The sequence below is a fragment of the Onychomys torridus genome, chromosome 1 (assembly GCF_903995425.1).
Source record: "Onychomys torridus chromosome 1, mOncTor1.1, whole genome shotgun sequence".
In the NCBI taxonomy this organism is placed as follows: domain Eukaryota; kingdom Metazoa; phylum Chordata; class Mammalia; order Rodentia; family Cricetidae; genus Onychomys; species Onychomys torridus.
In genome coordinates this window covers 111720563-111737291 of record NC_050443.1, presented here as the reverse complement: position 1 = coordinate 111737291, position 16729 = coordinate 111720563, and the positions used below count along the sequence as shown (strand labels likewise).

At 48.9% G+C, this 16729-nt stretch overlaps 1 protein-coding gene across 1 annotated transcript in view; it reads left to right on the top strand.

Moving 5' to 3' along the window:
- Window positions 1–16729, top strand: part of Adam12 (ADAM metallopeptidase domain 12) — a 315786-nt gene that overhangs the window by 275957 nt on the left and 23100 nt on the right. Inside the window, exons 13-16 of the mRNA XM_036197894.1 lie at window positions 3278–3367; window positions 4937–5132; window positions 14635–14743; window positions 14849–15047. Coding sequence (XP_036053787.1) covers window positions 3278–3367; window positions 4937–5132; window positions 14635–14743; window positions 14849–15047 — 594 coding nt within the window. The remainder of the gene's footprint in view (window positions 1–3277; window positions 3368–4936; window positions 5133–14634; window positions 14744–14848; window positions 15048–16729) is intronic.

Below are 16729 nucleotides of genomic sequence, written 5' to 3'. Positions count from 1 at the left end.
CTTTTTATGTTTTCAGTCTAGGTTCAGATGTCAGTTGTGCCTGGCCATGGGTTCTAGCTTCCTTCTCTGGCTGTGCTAAAACCCTCTGACCAAAGTAACTTAGGGGAGAAAAGACTTTCCTTGGGTTACATTTCCAGGTCACAGTCCATCATTGGAGGAAGTCAGGATAGGAATTCAAGCAAGAACTTGAAGCAGAAGCCATGAAGGAGCACTCCTTATGGGCTCACTCTTAAGTCTGGGCTCATATAGCTTCCTTTTTCAGCCCAGAACCACCTGCCCAGGGATTGGCACTATCCACAGTGAGCTGGGCCATCCTAACTCATTTAACAGTCAAGACAACCCACCTACCCCCCAAACACACACAGACATGCCCAGTCTGTTCTGGGAATCCCTTTGTTGACACTCCCTTCTCAGATGACTCTATGCTGTGTCAAGCTTACAAGGACACCAAACTTCTTTGCCCAAGACTTTCATTCAAACCATTACCTGGGATCTTTTTTCTGGTCCCCTGTGCTCAGGTCCTGCAGACACTCCTCCTGATGTTAATCACACCAAACCATACATCCCCTGGTCCAAATGGGACTCATATGTCACACCAGGGAAGCAGGGGATGGCAGGTCACTATGATGTACCCCAGCTCAAGGTGACTAAAAATCAACATCTACTTCCCTCGGCCCGAGAAAGAACGGTCCTTATACAAGGTTCTTTAATGGCTTCATTATTCTTTCTTGGAGACGTGACATTCATTGGCTCTGTTGCTTCTCTGCTGACTCCTAAAATAGTAAATGCATCAATAGACAAGGAATCAGTCTCTTCTGTGAAATACGGTAATACAGAAATAGATTTGGGGTAATTAGGAGTTTGTCTCCTGTGAAATACGGTAGTAGAGAAAAAGATTTGAGGTAGTTAAAAAGTGTTTTTACCTTCTGGTAGAAGGCATTAAGGATTCCCTGACAACCCACTCACCCTTCCAACTAACAAGGCTGGGAAACGCTGCCCCATCTCATTTAAAGTCAAGAGGCTACCAGTCCCTCACATGTCTTTTAAACTTCATTGTCTTTCTCTTGTGATTGATCCCCTTTGAAGTCATCCCACTTGGCTACGTTCCCTTTGAGGTTGCTGCTTATATTTCTGGTGATTTGAGGGGAGGCAGGAGGAGTCCTTGCAAGTGTTTTAGACCCAGATAACAGATGGCTGCAAGGACGTCTCTGACTCAGCTAATACAACATTAGAGAAGTCACTGAGATGACAGCAAGCCAAACAGCACTGCTGTACGTTCAATGGCACTGGTCCAGGATGCAATTAATGGGATCCTTAAGGGGGGGGAAAGCTTCTAGATTTGTATAGAGTTGTAAGCCCGTAAGCTAAAACCCCTCACTGTCATGAAAGCTGCCGCGGTGACTTCTGGTTGGCAGTTTTATCTTACTGTATACATTACATGTCCCGGATGTTTATAAAGTCCTCAAACAGATTTAAAAGTTAACAACTTTGGAAGTATGCATGGTAGGAGCAAACGTAAACACTGCATGAGAAATCCATTCATGGAGCTCCATAGTGGATGCTGAACAGGTATCTAGGGATGTCCTAAATCTTCCCCAGTCACTGGCAGATTAATTGTGTCTATAAGACTGATTTAAAAAAATCATTCACAGGAGATAGTTTTCAGGAGTAACCTATTATACTATTAAATATGGATGCGGTTAGCCTCATGCCGGCTGGCCAAGTGTAAGTTCTTCAGAATACATCAAAAATGAAAGAATGTTGAGGACTTTGGCAGCATTAAGTGTTCTGTGACATTTTCCTCTAAATCGCACAAATTTCCAAACTACCAGGAGGTTCCAAAGCTCATGGGCTTCAGAGATTTGCTACACGAATGGGTGCAGGCCTTCTTCTACAGCAGGCGAAGGGTGCTGGCCCTGTCTCTCTTTGTCAGAAAGCCATGTGCTCACATGGTGCGCTGTCTGCTGAAGGAGTTGAATTTCTTCTTCACTTTTCTTTCAGACAGGATGATACAGCTCCATTTTTATATATTTAGATCCTTTGAGAATAAGCATGCTCAGGCCAGGTATGACAACATGAGCCTATAATCCCCACAATAAGGAGGTAGAGATGGGAGAATCACCCACCAAGGGTTGAGGGCCGGCCTGTCTACAAAGGAAGTGCCATGCCAGCCAGGCCCACATAGAGAGACTGTAGCTCCCAAAACAGGAAAGAAGGCTGAGGATATAGCCCAGTTGGTAGAGTGCATCCATGAGTCCTTGGGTTTTATAAATAGTATAAGAGAAAGGGGAAGAGGAAAGGAGAGAGAGGAAAGGAAGGGAGGAAGAAAAAGAGAGGGGCCAAAAAGAAAGGAAGGAAGGAAGGAAGGAAGGAAGGAAGGAAGGAAGGAAGGAAGGAAGGAAGGAAGGGGAAGGGAGGGAGGGAGAAGGAAAGGGGGGAAAGATAATAAAATGAGAACTCCTAGCCCCAACATCCTTCAGCCCCATTCTGATGTCCAGTTCCTAGGCCAAGGAACTTAGCTTTGCTAAACATGGGTTTCTTCCTCACCCACCTGGCCACCCCACAGGGAACTGGCCTGAATTTTTTCCTTTCAGTGCATCTGTGTACTTCAAATCAAAAGTAGAGCCCCCCTCCTGTTTTTTTTAGTACACCAAACAAGCGCTGTACCACTGAGCTGTACTCCAGTCTATCAGAAGAATTCGTTCTTGAAGAGTAAATAAAGGTCACATCCATGCATGGTGTTTTGTTTTGTTTTGTGTTTTGAGACAGCATTTCTCCGTGTAGCCCTGGCTGTCCTGGAACTCACTCTGTAGACCAGGCTAGCCTCGAACTCACAGAGATCTGCCTGCCTCTGCCTCCCAAATGCTGGGATTAAAGGCCTGTGCCACCACTGCCTAGCCCATGCATGTATTTTTAAATAAGCAACTTCCAAGTCCTTCAGTGATTCCGGCACAGCTCAGTACAGCATGCCCTGCAGGGAGGACTCCCCGGAAGTACCATTGTGCTGCTGACCTGAAGAGCTCCCCCTGCCCTGGCCCTCCTCCCACAAGGGCACTTGAGTGCTCCTGGCTTCTCTTAACACCACTAGACTCCATGGTTCACAGACACTTACTTACCAGACACTTTGCTCTTGTGCCAAGGAAAGCAGTTCTGGAGCAGGTTTTCAGCTCCAAATCTGGGCTGCCTTATCCTTGGCTGTCATGTAGGGTGTGACATTTACATCCTGAGAGTCACCACTCCCTACGACCCTGCAAATGGATCCCATTCCCCTCCTCAGGAATGTACCAATCGCTGCTGTAACGCCACCACCTGTACTCTGAAGCCAGATGCTGTGTGTGCACATGGGCAGTGCTGTGAAGACTGCCAGGTGAGTTCTGCTTGGCCTCACGAGGCTGACTGGTTCCAGTGGCTCCAGTCTGATACAAGTAAAGCAGTATGGTGGGCTGATTTCCCCAAGCTCATCCCGGGAAGCTGCCCTTTTCACCACTCGATACCATCTAGTTGTTCTTAGAATCTTCTGATCTGGTAAAATGCACATTTGAATTGCTAATTCTTGTGATAAATGGTCTGTGGGCTACAAACTAGTAGGACTGAGAAACCCACGCTCAACCTTAATATTCCACTTATGCTGGTGGCGGTCCTAACTCCACAAGAAGAACAACGGGAGGAGAAGCCATCCCTACCCCGTCACTCAGCCTCATGCAGGGCCATCTGCCTGATACCAATGTCTGGTGGGTAGCAGAGAAGGCTGGTGGTTCCTAGAATGCCTGTGCCAACAGAAAGTGCAGGCCACCCTGAGCTGCCAGAGTGACCGCTGCCTGGCTTGTTGGGTATTCTGCATTGGCATTTCCACCCTTCATCCTGTTTATTCAGAATGCACGTCTAACAGGGGGGAGGCCTGAGCATTAGTGGCTTCTAGGATAGACTTTTATGCCATGATATTTAAGCAATTGATCTTGGCACAAAGATCACAGGAAACTCTGTTATCCACCCCACCCAAGCACATAGTTTAGAAGTATGTTATAATGTGTGTGTGTGTGTGTGTGTGTGTGTGTGTGTGTGTGTGTGTGTGTGCTTCTGATGTTGTAAGAAGTACCTGGTAGCCAAGTACCCAGTTTCTAGTGCTGGAGAGTGCCAGGAAGGGGATGAGAGAAGGTGAGAGCAACTGAGCCTTCCCTGAAAAAGGCTCAAGAAGGTCACAAGGAGGGAGGGACATGTAGGGATACCCAACTGTCATCCACTTTTGTAGCTTTCACGTGATCCCTTCCAAACTTCAGACCTTCTAGGAGTTGGTAGGTGATTTACCTTGTTGCCTTTGGGAGTATGCAGGCCAACCAAGCCCTGGACAAGCTCCCTTGGACCTTAATTTCTTCAGCCTGAGAGGTGAGCTGCTGGTCACCTCACTGCTGGCTGTTACTGCTGCCACCTCCTGGTCCTTCTCCTCGTCCTCCCTACCCTTCCTGCCACCACCAACCTCCAGTTTCCCCCCCCCCCATAAAGTGACAAGGAGGGCTCTGCGTCTCTAATGGATGACAGCATAGCACTACTATTGAGAGTCCGAGCTTGCTGTTTGGCTACCTTGCCCGAAGATGCCTAAGGGTAAGGATAAGGCATGTGATGGTGTCAGCAACCTGAGAAAAGTCCACCTCTTCCACAAGGGCATCCACAAGAGCCAGCTTGTCTACTCCTTGGAGAACATAGTGTTTTCTGCAGTTCCCATATGAGCTATTCATGGCTGCCCACCCAGCCATATAGCACAAATGTGAACGGTACAAAACCACTTAAGGACAGGGCTCTGCCACCAAAGGGGGATGGGGTTGAAGTCCCCACCTGTTTGCCTGTAGTAGGTGGCCTGTTGTGTTCTGCCCCAGGAGAGCTTCTGAGAGCTGTGTGCTCTTGCTGGGTCCATGTGCCATGAGCTACCTTGTCATTTCAGCTGAAGCCTCCAGGAACTGCATGCAGGGCCTCCAGCAACTCCTGTGACCTCCCAGAATTCTGCACAGGGACAGCGCCTCACTGCCCAGCCAATGTGTACCTACATGACGGGCACCCCTGCCAGGGCGTGGATGGTTACTGCTACAACGGCATCTGTCAGACCCATGAGCAGCAGTGTGTCACACTCTGGGGACCAGGTATGTGGCCTCCCCCAGTTCCGTGAGGGATACTGGAGACATGTGCTCTATGTACTCGAGTCTGTCCTTGCTCCTGGGGGGATTCCTCCATGCATGCCCATTCTGCTGTGCCATGAAGCTCACACTCTGAGACGGGAAGTCTGCTTCTTCAGGAGGCATGGCTGGGATTTAAGCCTGGTCACTGTGACCCAGCATCTGGGTGACACTCCCACCGTGCACAGTCACCCCCACGAGCAGATGAGACCTTGATCTAAAGTCCCATTAAGGTTCTAAAAAGCAGAATAAAGTTCAGGGCCCTGTGCCTATATCTCCTCCAAGACTCCACTCTGAAGTCAGACCCAGGATCTCATAGGGCAGCCTAGACACTGGAGTCTTCCTACTTAAGAGCCTCACTACCCCAGGCCTCACTACCAGGGGGTCTCACTACCCCAGCCTTACTACCAAGGAGTCTCACCACCCAGGGCCCTCCCTGCCCTTATTACAAGGAGATCTTGCCACTCTGGGGAGGGCCTTTTACCTAGAAACCATTCTGGATCTACTCCATTTACAGCTCCTGGGATCCTGGCTAGGAATCTCACTGGGGATGTTTTCTGAGTGTGTTACAGTTTTCTTTCCATTGTTCTTGGCTGAGTCCTTACTTAAGGCTCAGAGATGACCTCAGACCTGGCCAGAGGCCCCAGCGCCAGTAAGGCCACATGGTCAGTCATACTCAGACCTCGAGCTCAGCCAGCTCTGGGAGAAACCAGAGACTTTCCTCAAGATTCCACTTTCCAGAGGGATTAAGGGGAGTCAACCAGGGCAGAAAATGATGACCAAACACAGAAGCCTGGTTTTAACTGCTGTGTGGGTACAATGGCCAAGCCTGAAGAGTTCTCAGTGCCCAGCGAAGACACCCCTCACTTAGAGCTTTCTGGGGAAGAAGAAAGTGTGGGCTGGTGGCTCCCATAAGTGGATGTACCCTAGACAGGTAGAATAAAGAGTCTGGAAACTCCCGGCCCTTCACTCTTCCTCTTTCAGGTCTCTGTCCTGGCCCTCTCACCTGATATCCATGAGATCATCAAGACAAAGGTAGAGGTACCACCATTACAGAGACACGCACTAGGAAGACACTCATTATACACATGTCAAATGGCCCGTAGGACTCTGAATGGACTAGAGAGTTTAGACAACTTTTAGCCAAGCAGGGTCACTTTAGGACAGGGGCAAGTGCAGCAGGCCCCAGACATCTCTAGTGGCCCTTACACTCTCCCAGCCCTTCTACAGGCAGGAAGCTGCCATCTAAAGTTACAGTGGCTATTCTGCCGCTCCCTTTATGAGAGCTGTCCTTGGCCAGCACACCCAGCCCTTGGAGCTTTTTAGTGCCCAGCTGTACTATGAGACAGCCCAGCTCCAGAGTGAGCTCAGCTGGAATAGCACAGTATTCCCCAAGCCATTGTGCTGTGTAACTCTGTGGGCTGTCATGGTGACCAAGCAGGTATTTATCAGTGGGAAATAAAAAAAAGAAGGGGAGACAGACAGACAGATCAATATTGAAACCACCAATGTGGCTGGGAGATGGCTCAGTCAATACAGTACTGACCAGGCAAGCATGAGGACCTGAGTCCTGATCCGTTTTTATATACATCTAAATAAAAAGCTGAGCATGGCGGCCCAAGCATGCAGTCCCAGCACTGGGGACATAGAGACAGAGGATTCCCTGGAGCTTGCTCTAGCCAGCCTACCCAGTCATTGAGTCCCTGTATGAAAAAGAACCTGTCTCGAAAATAAGGTAGAGATGTGACAGAGGAAGACAGCCAGCAGTGACCTCTGGCATCACATGTAAGGGTTCCTGCAAGGGGCAGGCCTGGGGAGTGGGAATGCAGGCAGAGAGACAGACATGTTCAAACTAGACATGCAGAAGTCAGTCTGACTGACAGATGAGAAAAGCAAGAGCATCCGCCTTCTTGAATGCTCCCCATCATGCTAGTTGAAGCTGACAGCTTTATGATCTGCATACCTTCCTGAAGAGGGGGCATCCCCTAAGGGCCCCCCTACTTAAGCGCTTCTCTCTCCTGCCCCCCTTCTCACTGGTGGCTGGGAAGGCCTTGGCACAGGTGCAGTGGGATTGTCTGGAGTGGTTCTTTGCACAGGGCACTGAGGAAATCAGAGTGGCCAGGTCTGGGGAACCACCTCAGGCAGTGACTCCCTGGATTTCAATGTGCCCCCACCAGACCTTTCTCAACACAGATCATAAAAGAACACCCTCAGCAGAGAGGAGACACAGAAGGCCTCCAGCTGGCTGAGGCCATGGCTTCTTGGCCATCCCTTGCAGTACACCACGGCCCTTTCCCTCCATATCGGTGGGACTGCATAGCTTTCCCATCAATGACGCTACATGAGTTCCCTGTGGCCATGGTTTTAGTGGCTGGTGACAGGAAAAGTCACAACTTACAGTTCTGGAGATCAGAGTCTGCAGATCCAGGTGCTGGCAGGGCATAGCACATCCAGAAACTTTGGTGGAGAATGTGGTCTTGCTGACTTTTTTTGGCTTTCAGAGGTTGCCTGTGTTCTTGACTCTCAGCTCCTCCTCATTCAAGGCCCACAGCACAGCGGTTGTCTGTCTGTCTTCTCTGACCTCTGCTTCTGTAGTCTTCTGACCCTGCCCCTCCTGTTTACCTTGAAAGTACAAAGATGATTATATTAGGCTCACCCAGGTCTCCATCTCCACAACTCCCCATCTCAAGATCTCTACATTAATCATGTCTGCAAAGTCCCTTTTGTCATGTAAGGTAATACACTGACAGGGTCCAGACCTGAGAGGATAGACTGGTGCTGAACTCTGATACTGAAGCACTCGACATTCCTTCAGAAAACCCCTGGCCCTTCTTGTAGCTCAGCTGCAGAGTGGAATTAGGAGCTTACCTACCCCGTGTGTGTAACATCCTCTAATGTATCCCATACCCTGCTCTGTGAAGTAGAGTGCATGAAGGATAGCCCTGATGCTCAGCACCTGGTAAATCTAAACTCAATCAATGCAATGTGTGTTCTCAAGAGATGCTCAAGTCTTAGGGGTTTGTAGAAAGGGCTCTGAGAGCACAGGACAGTAGGCACTATGTGGTGGAGACAGGAGAGACCAGGGTAGAGAGCAGCCAGGTTGAAGGAGTCTGAGAGAAACTGCCCTGCAGTGATCACCTGAAAGAGGTAATATTTCCAGCACCCAGGATTGGGTAGAGGGCACACAGGAGTGGCAGGGCCAAGGCAGGAAGTGCAGAGAGTTCTCTTTGTATAGAGCTGTGACTTGGACAGCAGCAGAGATCCTCATCTGTCATTCATTCTCTCACTTGTTAAGTATTTGCTGACATCATGCTGGATAGGAGATGCTGACTCAAGAGTCCGCTTGTGCCAGAGGAATGCACTTCCCAGTCCCTGCATGCTTTGCTCAGGATGTGCCTCCCTCTGTCCCATCCTCCCCACCACTACCACTAAGCCCTTAACCTGCCCTGGGTGGGATATGGCCCTGGGGGCAGAGGTGACTTCCTGGGCTGGAGCCCTGGCCAGCCAGATGTGCTGGACCGAGAACATTATAGTGCTGAAGCGGTTGGTTCAAATGAACTTTCCGTGATCCAGGAAGGAAGCCTTTGTCCAGGATGTATTTGCAGTGTCTCATCTTCCCACTCAGCAAGAAGAGCCTAGATCTAGACCATGTTATGCAAGGGTCATCGAAGCCCTCCAAGGAAGGGGGTCACTCAGAGCTCTAAAACTCCTTGAGTCGTTGCTGGGGTGGTTGTACCATTCATACCCAGTGACCTGGCCAAGTTGTTAAAGTCACATCAAATTGTCCAGTGACATCCAGGCTATCCGTTACTCATGCCTCAGAGCTGGCTACCCAAAGCTGACTGGATGAAGCTCTTCCTTCCAGCTAACTATTCCCTTTTGAGATGAGCTTTTCTCAGTCCAGCATTAGATTTCAAGAAAATACTCCTGCTTCCAAGGCTCCCTATAAATAAAGCCATAGAAAATTCAAAACATGTGCCTGCAACTCCTAAGTTGCAGTGTGACAAACTTTCAGAATACCTTCTGTGGGGTTTGTTCATTTACTTGTTTTTTTATATTATTATTACTATTATTATTATTATTGAAGATCTCCCTGCTATCTGAGGCAGTTTTCTTTTCCTACCTGATTTTCTACCACAGCTCATGGTTTGTGTGTGCAAGTTGAGGCCAGAAGTTGTCATTCTCAATTGTTTTCTGAGACAGTCTCTCTCAAGAACCCACACGCGGATGTGGCCAGTCTGGAATCCTCCCGTCTCTACTTTCCATCGCTGGGAGGATCACAGGCATGTTCTGCAGGCCCAGTTTTTTTTCACATGGGTGCTGGAGATCTGAACTCAGGTCCCCATGCTTGCACAGCAAACACTTCTCCCACTGAGCTGCCTGTCTCCCTAGCTCGATGTCTCAAGACTTTAGATGTTGGTATCCCAGACATAAATGTTGTCTGCAGTTCCAGTGGGATTGAGTTTCTTCTCCTGGGTCAGTCCTAATATTCAGGACGATTCTCCGTTGACATGGCATGACCTTTACTCCTGCTCAAATACAGCTGGGGTTTTTTCCTCAGGCTGCGGATTTACTTTCAGCAAGGGTGCTTTGCCAGAACCACTATCCGAGTGATGGAGACCATTATTTGACTATTAACATCATAGGTATGTTACCCAATCATCGCACACCAAAAGTCACTGCCTTCCCTTGGAGGGGTCCCCAAACATGTTGTTATTATGGACCTTATCACTCACCAGATTCTACTGTCCTCTGGTTTATGCCATGTTATGGGCTGGTAAATATCCAGCGTTTATCTACAAGGCTGGTTTAAATGAGCTTGGTTTTCTTGAAATCTACTCAAGGCTTTGTATGGACTGATGGTTACGGAGGGGAAGAAAAGGTATTTTGCCAAGAGGCATATTGTTAGGGAAGCAGGAAAACCTTGTCCCGTCATGTAAGAAGGAAATGACAGCATCTGTTCACTTGAACTTCATTTCCTGATAAAGGCGAAGGCCAATTTGGAGAGAATGGAAGGGTAGATGCCACCGGCTTTTGTCAATGCCTTTGTCTGTGGGTTTAAGTGACTAAGAGTTTACACAGAGAGTTTGCTGACTGGGCTGAAGTGTGTTTGCAGATGAAGATCATCTCAAGGAGAGAGAGAGGCTCAGAATGAGTAAACCTGGGGCTTCCTTCAAGATGCTGTCATCTCCACTTCCTTTTCAAAGGACATCATGACTTTGAGAACTTCCAGACTCAGTTACAAGTGTGAGCCACAGCGCTCCCTCGAAGCCAAAGCTGGTGATTAAAATGCAGAGCAGTGTCAAGACTCCCTCCAAAAGGCTGTTTTATCTCCTGCTAGTGGCCAGGCACTGAGTGTTCCGTTATTAACAACTCAAAGGCTTTAATTGATGTAGCACTGGAGCGCTAAGAAAACTGTTGCCATTCTGTCCGAGAGATAGACATACGGTCTCTCACCTTCGTGAAGATATACAGCCCAGAATTTTTAAGTGCCACAACTCTGAGCCTGCATCTCTGCCTCTGCTATACATCTTGCAAACAAGTGGATGACCAAGACTTAGACTTTTCAAATTCTTCACCATTTTGCCTCAAAGACAAGCACCAGCTGGCAGCTTACATTCAAAAGCCAGGCCAAACACTAGCATGTCACTATCCTCATGGACTCAGTGAGAGGCTGAGAGTGTCAAATCAGAAGACCATCTGTGATTTGGGTTCCTTTTTATCCCTTTCTCTTGATGACGGGTCCTTTGAATGTCAAAATGCGTCCCATTTAGAATCCCCTCTTCCCCCCCCACCCGTGCTTCTGAGTTTTTAGACTTGGCCTTCATCTCTGCGAGAATGGCAGTTTATCTTGCCCCAAAGCAAAACCTCTACCTTCATGCAACTTACACAGGGCAGCACAGCAGCATTTCATTTGATGCCAGGGAGCCCATGAAAATCCACAGCTGCAGAACAGAACACTGGGGAGATGTGTCCACAGCCCTGGGTGCTTCATTTGCAGAGCACAAATGGCTGCCTCTGGGAGTGTTGGAGATGGGAGGCTGGCCCAATGGCCTTATGCTCATTTCTTCATGAATACCCTGCTATTTTCAGTCAGCAGGCAATATATATGGTAAATACAAGGAAGATTCATGAGAAAAGAGGAAAAAGAGCAAGGATCATGCCCAGCCAGCTCCATGGGAAGGGAGAAACAGAAGAAGATCCTGAGGGACCCAGCAGCCCTAGATCCATAAAACACTAGACCCTCTTGACCCTCTCATGTGACCTGTGAGATAGATTGCTCTGGCCGGAAGGAAGTCTTAATGTCCATCCCTCCAGCATTGCATGCAAAAGTCAGCTGTCCCTGACCATGTAAACTGGGCTTCCTGTAAGAAAAATACTGTTCCTGGAAGCAGGCATATAGTGGACATACTGGGCACAGCTATCAAACAGTCTCCCATCTTCTACACGGCAACTCATTATTAATAAAGCAGATTTGCTCCAAATCATCAGGGGAAAGCCCACTTCACTGGCTCTCCTAGATAAGGGGGTTAGTTACTCCATGGAAGGGTGTGGCTGGTGAGCTACATGGTGGGGGGGGGGGGCTGCCGTGGACATGACAGTACTAAGAAGTGCCCATGAGCATTAGCTGGGAGAATATTGGTCCCAGACAGCACCCCAGATCCCTTCATGTATCATCCTACAGCCTGAAGTTGGAGGTGGTCAGATGAGGCATGAGAATTGGACTAGGTTTTGACTGTCTGCATCATTATAAGTTTGATTCAAGTTAATCTTTGGCCTTGAAATATCTGTTTCTTGCAAGGGGTATCTCCTCACACCCCTAAGACTATCTACAGTAGAGAACATTAAGCAATTAGATGAGGACCAGCATTTCACACAGAACTCTGTTCATCCCCTCCTGCCTTCCTGAACCTCCCCCATCATCCAGTTAAAAGAGCAGCTCTAGGGTATTGATGGGAACTTCCAGTCCGTGACTGCTGGAGGATGGAGAAGGTAAAACACCATGTTGTGCTCTCCATAGACAGGGACACAGAAAGGATACAGGGTATACTATAGACCTCATCTGTGCCCCGGTCAGGTGGCTCCATCCTGTCTCCCAGTTACAGTGGTAGAGGAAGGTGTGGCCTCGCTCCCTTCCACGTGTCAGCTCCTTTGCCTCATCACAAGTCATTGCTAAGGTCAATGACAGCGACCTGTCCTGGCTGTGCCTGTGTCAGCAAACTGTGACCTGGAGTCTCCTGCTCCTTCAATACTTCCTGGTAGAGACACAAAGTTAACCCCAGAACCCTCTATTGTTCAAGCTACTGTGGAGAAAATGTTATTGGCCAAATTCCATGTAACGTGTTATCTTAGAAACTGACATCTCCTCACAAGTTGGTTTGTGGGGGTGGCATATTTGTGTGTTTACATACATGATTTTGTGCATGTGGGAAAGATATCTAGTGTCATCCCCAATCTTTATTTTCTAAAAGGACCTCTCACTAAACCTGGAATTCACCAACTCAGCTAGATTGACTGGCTGGCTGGCTCTAGGAATCCTCTTGTCTCTGCCTCCTCAGCACTGAGATCATTGGCGCATGCCTGGCTTTGTAAAGGGATGTCGGGGATCTGAACTCAGGTCCTGAAAAGCACTTTAACAACCCCAGCCATCTCTCCAGCCCTTCTATAAAAGTCATCATTGAGGGATTATTTTTCCTTTTCTTGGATGAGGAGAGTCAACAAAAAGCTTAAAACTACCTGGCGCCTCTCTGCAGTGTCTTCCAGTTGGTGGGAAAGTCCTCTGGACATGCACAGACACTATGGGGGTGTCACCCTGATGGTCAGTATCAGAGGGAAGCGGGGAGCAGCCACGTCATGATCCATCAAGCTATGCTTCAGAAAAGGGCTGGTGGACACAGAATCAAGTGGAGAGGAGAGTCCATATGGTAGAAAAGGAAAGTGTGGCTGCAGACACCCAGTGATCTTTTTCTGTAACATTAGTTCTGATTGGGGCTGGTGCACCTTAGATGGGAGTTCCAGTTGTCCTGTCTGAAAATGCTTACTAGGAATAAAGAAAGGGGATGTCCCAGGTGTGGTGGTGCGCGCCTTTAATCTCAGCACTTGGGAGGTAGAGGCAGGTGGGTCTCTGTGAGTTCAAAGGTAGCCTGGTCTACAGAGTGAGTTCCAGGACATCCAGACCTATATAGTGAGACCCTGTCTCAAAACAAACCACCAAAGAGGAAGCGGAAGGTCTGGAGTGGGGTGGCTAGTCCAGAGGTCGAGGGCAGACATGGCACATCTCACATGGAAAGAAGGTGGCCGTGGCGAGGTGTGTGCTTTTGCTATTGAATGAGGTGGCTGGTCTGCTGGCCGCTGATAAGGGACCAGCACAGGTTGAAGAACAATGAGCATCACTGCGGAGAAGGAAGGGAGCCCTGGCCATGGACCAGGTCTGATTAGACTCTAGATTGCCTTGTCACCTTCGAATGCCAACAGAGACTCCCTGGAGTTGGGAGCAGAGAAGGACACAGGGTAGGTCTGGACTTTGGGAAGTCACCACCTAGTCATTGAAAGTGCTGTGAAAGGAAATGTCCAAACCAGATCTGGAAGGGAAGTCAAGCCAAGACCACATGGTCAGACATAGTTTTGTCTGCCCTATTCTCCTGACTTCCTTACTGTTACCAACAGATACCCTTATGGCTGACATATAAGAGCCCTCCAAAGCTTTGGCCCTGAAGCCCTCAATCATAGGTTCTCTTTCCCTGACAAGAGGTGGTTTTAAAAATGGCCACTTCCTGGCTTCTCTAGCTCCTGTTACCACACTCCCCCCACCACACACACCATGGCATACACATCCTGCTGTGCACAGAGACTATTGGGTCTGACAAGGGTCTGTCTCTGAGAACGATCCCTGCAGAAATGACCATTCACTGAAGACAGTGCTTACTCCTGGGGCTTTCTAGGGCTAAAAACAAGATTTCTGCATCCCTCTTATTCTTCCTCCTCTCTCTCTCCCCTATCCCCCCCCCCCACCAAACCCCCCACCCCCACACATTAGCCATCACTCCTCCTCGGAGCCTGCCTAGCTTGTCTTTTTTTCCCCGGAATTGTGTGGGATGCTGCTACAGAGAGTAGCTTCCCCTTGTCTTGCAGCCAGCCAGCCAGCCAACTCCTTCCTGCTCCTGACCAGATCCAATTGCACAGTCCAGCCTAACCTCTTGAGAGTCTGCACATGCCTTGGGTCCCGAATCTTAAGCCTACAATGCAACACAGAAAAATGAGTGGGCGTTCCCTGAGCCGGGCCAGGAAAGGATGCCAGCTGTGGGTCCTCTAGCTTTGCACCAGCCAACTCCTGAGCCTGCCAGATGCCGTGTGCCGTGTGCCACTTCTCTAGACACGGGATACCCCTCCCCTTAACTCCAAAGCCCAGTGCTGTCCAGAGAAACCCAGAAGCATTCATGAGGAAGGTGCCACTGTGCTTCTGTTCCAGGTGCTAAACCAGCCCCTGGCATCTGCTTTGAGAGAGTCAACTCTGCAGGAGATCCTTATGGCAACTGTGGCAAAGACTCCAAGAGTGCCTTCGTCAAGTGTGAGATGAGGTATGAGGCCACACACCCTGCCACAGTGGCACTGAGCCTGTCCACATGGCAGAGGCCAATCCACATCGTGCCCTCTTCTGAACTTGTGTATTCTTACCCTTCCAGAGATGCCAAGTGTGGAAAAATCCAGTGTCAAGGTGGTGCCAGCCGACCAGTCATTGGTACCAATGCAGTTTCCATAGAAACAAATATCCCACAGCAGGAAGGAGGTCGGATTCTGTGCCGGGGGACCCATGTGTACTTGGGCGATGACATGCCAGACCCAGGGCTTGTGCTTTCAGGAACCAAGTGTGCGGAAGGAAAAGTAAGAACCCAGTTCTCACTTGCATCCTAACTTAAGTCTGGAACACAGCCTGGAAGAGCCTGCTTAGGAACTGGGGGCTGAGGCCAGCTGATTTTCCTAAATCTTCTCAGAAGATAGACTCTGGAATCCTCAGTCAATCTGAGGTCCCAGTCTGACCACTGAGACACGGATGGGGGGACATGGGCTTGTTTTTTCCCTTTAGCATGAGATATTTTTTTCACCCTGGGCTTCAGGGGGGGCTTCCTGCCATGATGGAACCTCAGAAAGAAACACAGCAGTGGACAGTGGAGTGTCTTGCTTTGGGGAAGTGCTAAAGCTGTTGGGGACTGTTCTCACCTGGGCAGAATGGAAAGTCAGCTGCATCTTCAGAGACTATAGAAAAAGGAGGAGGATCGCAGGAGAGGGGAGCAGCTAAGAGATGGATGGGGAAGGAGCAGCACAGGAGAGGAGAGCAGCTGAGAGATGGATGGGGAAGGAGCAGCACAGGAGAGGAGAGCAGCTAAGAGATGGATGAGGAAGGAGGAGCACAGGAGAAGGGAGCAGCTGAGAGATGGATGGGGAAGGAGGAACACAGGGGAAGGGAGCAGCTAAGAGATGGATGAGGAAGGAGGAGCACAGGAGAAGGGAGCAGCTGAGAGATGGATGAGGAAGGAGGAGCACAGGAGAAGGGAGCAGCTGAGAGACAATGGACTGGGATACTTTGGAAGAATGAGGAGGAGGAAGGCTGGGATGTTTTGAGAATTAAAAATAAGACCAGAAATTTTAAAGAAAGATGCTAGGATTTTTGTGATCTGCCACACTGGTTCATATATGGGCATGTGTGCAGATACGAGTGTGGGTGGATTACATGTGTATGTGTATGCTTGTGTATAGTGTGTGTGTACGTGGGTGAGCATGTGAGTCTAAAGGTGTGCAAGGTGTGTGTGTGCACGTGTGTGCACCAAGGGCGGTCTTAACTCCTTAGCCATCTTTTTTCTTCCTGTTTCTCTTCTTTTTGATACAGGTCCCATGCTCGCACAGCACAGACTTTACAGACTGAGCTCTCTCCCAGGCCGTTTTGTTTTTGTTTGTCTTTTCATCAAATTTTCCATCAGATTAAATGATAGCAAGTTAATTAAATGTTTCAAGAAAACATGATAAATCTTCTCACATTTTCAGAACCCATATTTCCCATGGTCATGAAATCATTCTCAAAGGTCATAGTGAAGAAAGGACAGAACCCAGGGTTTCCCTCACAAAATCCTGGAGGCAGAAATGTCCTCTAAATACAGCCCCACATGCCCTGAGCCACAGACGCTCTTCTTTTTTAAGATTATTTTTTATGTGTATGAGTGTTTTGCTTACATGCATGTCTATGCATCATGTACATGCCTGGTGCCCACAGAAGCCAAAAGAAGGCATCAGATCCCTAGGGCTAGAGTTATAGACAGTTATAAACAGCCACATGGGTGCTGGGAATCAAACCTGGGTTCTCCGGAAGAACAGCTGGTGCTCCTAACTGCTAAGCCATCGTCTCTCCAGCCCTAGACACTTTCTTTGAGGAAGATTCCACACCCTTCTGATCCCCCAGGCACATTAGCTTCTGTTCAGGTCTTGACATTACAACACCCATTTTATAAACTATGGTCTGAGAAGCCTGGGCTGCTGTAGCCAAACACACTGGAATCCCAGGGACGATGCTG